The following is a 10,797-nucleotide window of genomic DNA, read 5'->3' as shown; positions in this document are numbered from 1 at the left end:
ACACCAGCTGTATATCAGAGCAAGATCCTAATAAGTAGAAAAAGATCCTATGATCAGTAATAACAACCAGTAATTTAAAATTTGTATTATCAAGAAGAGTAATCAGGACAGGCATATGCACAGAATGATGTTGAGAAAAATTAAAACTACATTCTCAGTTTTCCTCTTTTATAAACTTATTAATAGTTGTGAATGCCAAAAGTAGGGATCTTCCCCCATAGGGGTTGAATAATTCATAACTCTTCTTTTAGTCAAGCAAAAGAAAACAATGCTCACTCTAGCCTTACTATTTCATCTGAGGAGAAATTATTCTTAAGAGATCATGTAGTCCCTTGATATAAATGGGAATTTCCAATGTTTTATATCCAAAACTGGAAATATGGGAAAATAGAAAACTTAAAAGGGAGAAATATAGGATATCAGACATCACAAAGCATAAAAGTGAGTTACATAAATTGTACAAAGCTGAAATCAAAATAAAAATTTCAAGAAAAATATATTTCTACAATCTGACCAAACAATGGCAACACTGGGCTCAATGTTTGAGCTCTGCTACTACAGGTACTTCTTAAGATCTATGACAATAGGACCTTTTAAAATTACCTTTCCAAAGAGTTTTTTCAGGCCCTTCTTTAAGTCTTTATTCCTCAGACTGTAGATGAAGGGGTTCAGCATGGGTGTGACCACAGTGTACATCACCGAGGCAGTTGCACTTGAGTGTGAGCTGCGAGTACCAGCCAAGCTAAGGTAAACACCTAAGCCCGTACAATAAAATATTGAGACAACTAAAAGGTGTGATGCACAGCTGGAAAATGCTTTATACTTCCCCTGAGCAGATGAGATTCTATGTATGGAGGAAACTATCTTAGAGTAAGAGTAAACAATACATATAAGGGAACCACCAGCCAGGAACACAGCTTTAAAATACATCTCCAAATTATTGAGAAAGGTGTCAGAACAGGCAAGTTGGATCATCTGATTGAGTTCACAGAAAAAATGGGGAATTTCTAAGACTGTACAGAAGGACAGTCTCAACATCATTAAGCTTTCTAACAAGGAATTCAGGACACTGACGATCCAGGACACCAGCACCATCAGTCCACAGATCCAGGGGCGCATGATGACCGTGTAGTGCAGGGGGTGGCAAATGGCCACAAAGCGGTCATAGGCCATCACAGTCAGGAGAAAGACGTCCAATCCTATAAAGAGTGCAAAAAACTGCATCTGGATAATGCAGCCTTCATAGGTTATAACTTTACTCTGTGCCCAAATGTTCTTCAACATCTTTGGGATGGTGGTGGAGGTGAAGCAGATGTCTACAAAGGACAGGTTGGAGAGGAAGAAGTACATGGGGGTGTGCAGGTGTGGGTCTGAGCTGACTGCCAGGATGATGAGCAGGTTTCCAAACATAGTGATCAGGTACATGGAGAGAAAAAGCCCAAATATGAGGGGCTGCAGTTCAGGTGACTCTGAAAATCCCATAAGAAGAAATTCTGAACTTGCTGTTTGGTTCCTTACTGTCTCACGGTGGGTATGATTACCAGGAAAGTGGTAAATATCATGATTGTTTTCATACAAACTGGCATTATTCACGTTTTTTAAATGGGACCATATATCTTTTGCCATGAAGAAGTTAATTTCAGTATTTTGTTCATGGATTTGAATCTTTTTAGGGATTTCCCTGTGCCATCTCTAATTAGCAAGTTTTTCCTCAAGATGTCATGTATTCAAGTTTTTAATGAGAAATTCTTTCACATATTTGAGGAATTTGTCTTGAATTAAGACAAAGACCAGGCACTGTACATGCGATAAATGCACTGTTCTGAAAAACAAAAATTCCAAAATCCAGTTATGGAAAAGAGAAGCAAATAAAAAACAATATGAAGTGTGTCCAATGATTATTGATGCTATGAAGATAAAGCAGATGTAATAGAGAGAGTCAAAGAAAGATGCTATTTTAAATGCACGTTCAGGAAGAAACTTCGAACAAGGTGATATTTGAACAGATTTCAAGGAGGAGAGAGCTAGTGACATGAGAATAACTGGGAAAGTGTGTGCCTGGCAAGGGAAGAGCCAGTGCAAGGGCCTGGAAAGTCCTCATGTAAGATGGTCCAGTCCAGAAAAGGAAACCACTCTAATGAGGGACATGAGCAGGAGGGTGAGAGAGGAGAGATGGAGTCAGATGATGTAGAAAAATGAGATGGCCTTCCTGCTACTGCTGAAACTTCAAGACACAGAGTCCCCGTATCAACATGATGTACTTTCAGCACTTATGAAATTCAATTTTAAAAGACTATATGAAACAAAGCTGATAGACATCCAAAACCAATCTCTATATATTTATACATACATGTGTGTATATGTATACACATATATATTTTAGTTATAATTTAATATCAGTGTGGGTCATGTTGCAGTGAAATGGGAAAAAAGAGGAGTGAGTTTTTCCTGTCCCTTTCCTGAGAATGAAGAAGACACAGATAACACTGAGCAGGCCTGAACATTCCCAGTTTTTACTTCAACTGTTCCTAATCTGTAGTCTTTAACTGAGTTTGCTTTTCTGCCCCCAAAGTCTGCAGGAGCTACATTTTGCACCTACTATCCTTTTTTGCTGTTGTTGTTGTTCAGTGGCTAAGTCATGTCATACTCATGCCACCACATGGACAGCAGCACCGCAGCCTGACTGTTTTTGAAACAATACAAGAGGAAGAAGACAAGATCCTTGCACATTTGTTCCTCATCACCAACCCCTGACTGTGAGCCTTCATCTTATATAAGCCTCTATGATCTCAGTGAGAGAGCAGTGAGCAGTGGCATGAAGCAAGATCTAAATTCCCTGCCCAGGAATTGAACCTGGGTAGCCCGGAGGAGAACCAGGAATCCTAGTTACTGTCCACTAAAAAATATAATCACAGCCTGAAAGTAGAGAGTTATTTCATTTGGTGGGAATGTTAAGGACTCAGAGCCAGGGAGATAGAATCTCAGTAGCTCTGAGAAAACTGCTCCAAGGAGGCAGGAGGGGATGTCAGGCTATATACAAGTTTGCAGCAAAGGGAGCAGACAGTCTGAACATCAAAGATCAGATATCAAGTCAAGGAATTTACATTCTATATATGAGAAGATGCAAGCCTCTGGGCTCACTGAATTCATTCCTTTCATATGCGTCTCAGCTATCTGGGGCCAACCCTGTTTCCTTGCTCACCTTGCTTCTTGCATTCCCCCAGCTCCTCAGCAATCAACTTTCAGGTGGCAGCATCTGCTGGATCATAGCTTAGGGAGTTCACATTCACATTTGGAGGCCAGAAATCGCTGATGGCTGTGACATGTCTTGTTTATTGATATGGCAGGAGACATTTTCATTTCTCACCACCAAACCAGCAAGGGCTATAGGCTAGAGGCTGCTTTTCTCTGGATTTTTGCTCCCACTGAAGTGTGTTTATCACAGAGGCAGAAACTATAAATGCAGGTACAAAGTTTATTATTAGAGACACAGAACAACAAGTGGGAAAGCACATAGAGTAATGGTTTGTTTAGTTGAGGTAGAAGCAAGGCAGAGATGCACACCCAGAGAGAAAGAGTGTGGGCATTCCCCACTAGTGAGAGGATTAATCACTTCTATAGCCCAGTTCTTCTGGGTCTTCATTTTCCTTCAGGCCAATTGCCTGCTTTCTTTTTCCACACCTGACCTACCCTGGGTCCCTTCCCTGGGATGCAGGCTCACACACCCTGCAGCCAAGATAGATTTTGAAGTTAAGGCTTCTGGGAGGAGCAAGACTCATTATGGTCTGGCATTATCCCTTGAGTTTTGACCCACAAGGAGCCCTTCTGAGCATGTGTAGTGTCTCCCTTGTCCTCAAAAGAGGGAGGAACAGAAATCCCTTAATCCTTTACTCAGACAGAGTTTTGCCTCCCTTTGTCCTTGCCATGATTATTTCCCTGAGATGTTTACAAGAGATAAAGACTGCTCATTTATGCTGTTTTTGTTGTTATTTCCATTTTGAAGGGCAAATGGGAGGCTGGTTGTAAATTCCTCAACTGGAGGTCACCTATCTCTTGTCTCAGGACATGTAAACAGGAGGCTGGTTGCAAACATCCAACCTGGGGCCCTTCTGTCTCCTACATCACCTAGACTCCTCATGGAGAGAGGCACAGTTCTTGAGGCATTAGCCTGCTGTGTTCCCCCCTCTGCCAGCTGAGAATTAAAGCCACCTTTCTATTTCCTCCAAATTCTGTCTCCGTATATTTTATTCATTTTTGGTGGGCAAGAAAGCCAAGATTTTGTCCTACAAAAGCCACTAATTCACTTATAGATTACCAAAATCTTGGGAATAAAATTAAATAAGAGAAAATCTTTTAAAATATTGAGAGGAAGTAGTATCTAAATAAGTTATCACGGCTGTGTGTGTGTGTGTGTGTGTGTGTGTGTGTGCTTAGTCTCTCAGCTGCTTAGTCTCTCTCAAAGCTGACTCTTTGAGACCCCATGGACTGTAACCCACCATGTTCCTCTGTCCATGGAAATCTCCAGGCAAGAATACTGGAGTGGGTTGCCATTCCCCTCTCCAGAGGATCTTCTCCACCCAGGAAACAAACCCAGATCTCCTGCATTGCAGGCAGATTTTTACTGGCTGAGCCACCTGGGAAGTTCCATTACACAGAGACAAAAGGAATCAAATACACATATGGAAGACAAAGGTGATTTTCGTCTAATGTAAAGATGATTGCCTTAACAAATAGTTATTTTGGGACAACGTTTAGAAATAGATCTAACCACCAAAGAAGGAAAGGAACAATGAGGAACAGTAGATATGAAAAGTAGTTGATATATGCAAAGAGTGATTTAATAACACCAAGTATGCAAAAGAGGGGCTTCCTAGATGTCTCAGTGGTAAAGAATCTGCTTGCCAATGCAGGACACTCAAGAGACATGGGTTCAATTTTGCACATACTTATATATATATACATATTGATGTTTTTGAACTATAATGTTGGAGAAGAAACTTGAGAGTCCCTTGACTTGCAAAGAGAACAAGCCAGTCCATCCTAAAGGAGATCAGTTCTGAATATTCATTGGAAGGACTGATGCTGAAGCTGAAGCTCCAATACTTTGGCCACCTGATGTGAAGAACCGACCCATTGAAAAAGACCCTGAATTGGGGAAAGATTGAAGGCAGGAGGAGAAGGGGACAACAGAGGATGAGATGGTTGGATGGCATCACCGACTTGATGGAGCAAGCTCTGGGAGTTGGTGATGGACAGGGAAGCCTAGAGGGCTGCTGTCTACAGAGTCACAAAGAGTCGGACAGTACTGAGTGACTAAACTGAATTGATATATAAATATACATACAATAACTAAATGGTAAAGAAAAAATCAATTAAAAGTTCCAATTCTTTGAGGATACAAAGAAAGAAAGAAATAAGAAAAAAATTTTGAATTTGCTATAAAAGCAAAGGACTTAAGCAAGTAGAAAAACAGTCAAATAGAGAATGTAACTAGCAAAGTATTCTACAAATATATTCAGTCTCACAGGTAGAGAAATGATTGCAAACTAAGCCGGTTAGCGTTCCCATTTTCACACAATATTTTTGTATTTGAATATTAACTCAAGATATTGTGAAATGCTTGTGTCACAAAAGCTATTTTAAGGTAATGTTTGCCTGCACTCCTTGGATAGGATCTTAAAAAAACAAAAAACACTGTACTTACATCACTGTACATGCCTCCACAACACCCTGATCCTCTCTTTCAATTAAAGGCAAACTTCCTTGGACTTAAGTTCTACTTTTACTGGATTAATTTCTACTTTTACTGGAATAATGGGAAAACCTCCCATTTCCTCTTCTAATTGAATTTCCATCTTCACTATTGGGGCTTACCAGGTATCTCGGATGGTAAAGAATTTGCCTGCCAGTTCAGGAGACACAGGAGACAAGAGTTACGTCTCCGGGTCAGGAAGATCCCCTGAAGAAGAAAATGGCAACCCACTTCAGTATTCTTGCCTGGAGAATTCCATGGACTGGGGAGTCTGGTGGGCTATAGCCCAAAGAGTTGCAATGACCCTTGCATTGTAGAGTTTAATATTCCCTTTTACTTCTGGCTTCATAAATTAATATATTTAGTTGTTAAGTACAAAAACAACCCCAGTGATCTTAGCTCTGGATTAGTCTGTACTGCCTCTCAGGTAAACTCAGGTAAAGGTTCTTGCCTTGTATTCCCTTTAACCTTATCTTGCAATATTTACTGGACTATTGAACTCACCTGGGTGGAGTCTCTGAGATGAAGGTCTCAATATAGATGTCAAAATCCTCTTGGATGGTTGATGATGGAGAAAGAAGGTGTGTTTCCAGATGTTACAGTGGGACGGAGTCAAGCATTGGTTTCCCAGCAGGAGTTATGACTTCAAAAGCAACAACCATGTCCTGGCTGGACCAAGGTTGCCCAGGCTGAGGGATGCAGCAGAGGATATATTTACTGCTCCCTGTGTCTTCTCATTAGCACATTTCCCTTGTTATCACCACCTCTAAGTAATTCATTCCCCATAGGAGGAGACAGAAAGGTTTTCCTGTTTATTCTCTTTGTCTACAAGACAATGTAACAAACCAGACAAATCAGTGTTTATTACTCCTTCCATGAGCTCATCTGTCCTCCAGAGGAATAAACCTTATGATCCCAGCACCAAATCCCATCCCTGAGTTCACGTTTTCTCCAGAGTCTAGGCTTGAGGCTTCTTTCTTGTTTCGTCCATAATCAATTGCATGTGTGCTTGTTCAGTCATGTCTGACTATGTCCACCCCATAGGCTACAGGCTCCTCTGTCCATGGGATTCTCCAGGCAAGAATACTAGAATGGGCAGCCTTTCCCTTCTCCAGGGGATCTTCCCAACCCAGAGATCGAACTCAGGTCTCCCACATTGCAGGTGGATTCTTTACCAGCTCAGCCACAAGGGAAGCCCAAGAATACTGGAGTGGGTAGAATATCCCTTCTCCAGGGGATCTACCGGACTCAGGAATCGAACCGGGGTCTCCTCCATTGCAGGCAGATTCTTTACCAACTGAGCTATCAGGGAAGCCTGCACATTCATTAGTAGCACTGTTTATTATCCTATGACACATTCAGAAATAATGATATTTAGGCTTGGGGAGATTACATTTTTCACAATTACATTCAAAACAAAGAAAGACTATTTTGCACTTCCTTGACACGCACAAATAGAATAAGGCAGCATGTACTTGGTTTGTATATGGTTATTTCATTTGTACAAACTGTACACTTTATTTTTCCAGCTGTATTGGCAGGTAGTTCACCTATCATATTGTGCAAGTTTAAGATATACAGTATAATGATCTGTTATATTGATATATCCCCAAACAATTACTCAATAAAGTTAGTTAATACCTTGATTGTCTCTGGAAATAATTTTTTCTTGGGTGACAACAGTTAAGATTTACTCTGTTAGCACATTTCAAGGATATACTTGAATGGCAGTTAACTACTGCCATCAGGCTGACTCTTAGATCTTCAAAATTTATTCACCTTATAACTGGAAGTTTGGACTCTTTGACCAACATCTCCCAAAATTCCCCACTCCCCAGGTTCTGGAAACCAGCATTGTATTCTTTATTTCTATAATGCTGGATTTGTTAAATTCCACATATATGTAAGATAACACAGTATTTGTTTTTCACTGACTAAATTATTTCACACAGCATGATGTCCTAAAAGTTCAACCATATTATCACTAGCGGCAGGATTTCATTCTTTATTACTGCCAAAGATATTATAATATACATACAGAAAACATTTTTTAAAAAATCCACTGACAGACCAATGGACACTTTGGTTGTATTCTTGTCTTGCATATAGTGAGCAATGTTGCAATGAACATGGTTGTACATATCTCTTCAAGGGAATTAATTTAATTCTTTGGATATATGCCCAGGCATGGAAGTGCTAGATAATATCCCAGTTTTAGGGCTTTCCTGGTGACTCATATGGAAAAGAACCTGCCTGCAATGCAGGAGAAGTAGGTTCGATCCCTGGGTTAGGAAGATCCCCTGGAGAAGGGAATGGCAACCCACTCCAGTATTCTTACCTGGAGAATTCCATGGACAGAGGAGCCTGGGAGACTGTAGTCCTTGGTGTCACAAAGAGACAGGACTAGATGACTAACACTTTCAATTTTTTTCATTTTTAAGTGACTTTTCTACTTTTTTTTGCATTTTGGCAGTACCATAAATTACATTAACACTAATAGTGTGCAAGAGTTCACTTTTCTGCACATCCACACCAACACTAACATTCTTATTTTTTTCAGTTCAGTTCAGTCTCTCAGTTATGTCTGACTCTTTGCGACCCCATGGACTGCAGCATGCTGGTCATCCCTGTGCATCACAAACTTCCAGGACTTGCTCAAACTCATGCCCATCGAGTTGGTGATACCATCCAACTATCTTTTTTTATTATTTTTTTATTGAGGTAGTGTTTCAATATTTCATTTTATTGAGGTGATATTAGCTTATAGTATTATGACTTTAATGTTGCAACATTAGATTCTGAATTCTCTGTACACAGTGGTATGCACAGCACCAACATTTTTTTTTTCATCTGTTAATATTATTCACCTTCTTTATTCATTTTGTCCTCCATCTATCACACTTTCCCTCAAGTAACCACTACTCTGTTCTTTTTATCAATATGTACATTTTTGTTTTGTTTGTGAATTGCTATTTTTCATATTCCACATGTATGTGAAATTATATAGTATTTGTCTTTTGCTGTCATTTCTTTCACTTAGCATAAAACCCTCAAGATCTTTCTATTTTGTTGAAAATGCTAAAGTTTCACTCTTTTTTACCTAAGTAGTATTGCACTGCATGTCTAGGCTTATATATGCACACATATATATCCTTTGTCCTTTATCCATTATATATATCCTTTACCCACATCGCCTTTATCCATTCTTCTGTTGATGAGTACTTAGGCTATATCTATATCTTGACTATCATAAATATGCAGCCATGATCATAGTGATGCATATTAATTAGTATTTTCATTTACTTGGAGAAGGGCCTTCCCTGGTGGCTCAGTGGTAAAGAGTCTGCCTGCCAATGCAGGAGACACAGGAGATGGGGGTTCGATCCCTGGATCAGAAATCTCCCCTAGAGAAGGAAATGGCAGCCCATTCAATTATTCTTGCCTGGAAAATCCCATGGGCAGGGGAGCCTGGCAGGCTACAGTCTGTGAAGTTACAAAGAGTTGGACACAATTGAGCACACCTGCACCTTTTACTTTGATAAATACTCAGGAATGAAATTCCTGGATCATATGTTAGTTCTAAAATTTTTGAGGAACCTCCATACTGTTCTCCATAGTGGTTACACCAATTTACATTCCCACCAACAGTGTAAGAGGGTTCTGTTTTCTCCATGTTTCCACCAGCATTGTTGGTTCTTATGTATTGATAATAGACAATCTGACAGATGTAAGGTAGAATCTCATTGTGGTTTTTATTTTTTAGTTTCTCTGTTCATTTTTTGATTGTTGTTGTTCTTTTTACACAGGACTTCTTTCCCATCAATCCCAATGATTTTTTTTAAATTTTATTTTTAGTTGTAAGATAATTATTTTACAATATTGTAATGGCTTTTGTCATACAACAACATGAATGAAATGACCATAGGTATACATATGTCCCCTCCCTCATATACTCTCCCTCCCACCTTCCTCCCCCTCTTACCACTCTAGGTTGTCACAGAGCACCAGCTTTGAGTTCCCTGAGTCATCCCGCAAATTCCCACTGGCTACCTATTTCACATATGGTAACATATATATTTCAATGTTCTTCTCTTCTGATTTGCATTTCTGATTTGCAATTAATAATGTTGATTTGCCATGAGTCTTCTTTCGAAAAAATATTGTTCAGTTGTTCTTCTCATGTTTCATTGCTTTTTTTTCCCTTTTTCATTTATATCATATTGAGTTGTATGAACTGATTATGTATTTTGGATATTAACTCCTTGTCAGTTTTTTTGTTTTTTTTTTTTTTTGTTTTTGTTTTTTTTTGGTAACTACGTACACCTGTTCTGTAGCTTATCTTTTTGCTCGGTAGATGATTTCATTTTCTATGTAACTGTTTTTGAATTTAAGTAGGTCCCATTTGTTTATTTTTTGCATCTATTTCTTTAGGTTTCTCTCATAGCTCAGTTGGTAAAGAGTCCACAGGAGTCCCCGGTTCGATTCCTGGGTCAGGAAGATCCGCTGGAAAAGGGATAGGCTACCCACTCCAGTATTCTTGGGCTTCCCTTGTGGCTCAGCTGGTAAAGAATCCACCTGCAATGTGGGAGACCTGGGTTCAATCCCTGGGTTGGGGAGATCCCCTGGAGAAGGGAAAGGCTATCCACTCCAGTATCCTGGCCTGGAGAATTCCATGGAGTCCATGGGGTCGCAAAGAGTCGGACATGACTGAGCAACTTTCATCATCATCATCTTTTGATTTACAGCAAAAATATTACCATGTTTATGTCAAAGAGTATTCTGCCTACGTTCTCTTCTAAGAGTTTTATGGTTTCAGGACTTACAATGGGATTTAAAAACCTCATTTTTATACATAATGTGAGGAACCTATAAGGTGCTAAGATCTAAACACAACTTTTATAATTAAGAAGCATTTTCAGATGAGGGATGAATAGCTATTAGCTAGTAATAGAAAGTTGAAATTGCTAGTCGTTTTGGCAGAATTGTCATGAATCCAAGCCATGTACAAGCCAAGAATTTAGATTAAAAACCAAACAAAGTTAACA

The 10,797-nt window shown here is 39.5% G+C and overlaps 1 protein-coding gene across 1 annotated transcript; it reads right to left on the bottom strand.

Moving 5' to 3' along the window:
* Positions 1–555: 555 nt before the first annotated feature.
* LOC129620102 (olfactory receptor 7A17-like) lies at positions 556–1,626 on the bottom strand. Its single transcript, XM_055535900.1, has one exon. It carries the CDS (start codon positions 1,624–1,626, stop codon positions 556–558), a length of 1,071 nt encoding a protein of 356 aa, XP_055391875.1.
* Positions 1,627–10,797: the final 9,171 nt, after the last annotated feature.

The sequence above is a fragment of the Bubalus kerabau genome, chromosome 1, assembly GCF_029407905.1.
Source record: "Bubalus kerabau isolate K-KA32 ecotype Philippines breed swamp buffalo chromosome 1, PCC_UOA_SB_1v2, whole genome shotgun sequence".
NCBI lineage: Eukaryota > Metazoa > Chordata > Mammalia > Artiodactyla > Bovidae > Bubalus > Bubalus kerabau.
This window is presented reverse-complemented; position numbering and strand designations above follow the sequence as displayed.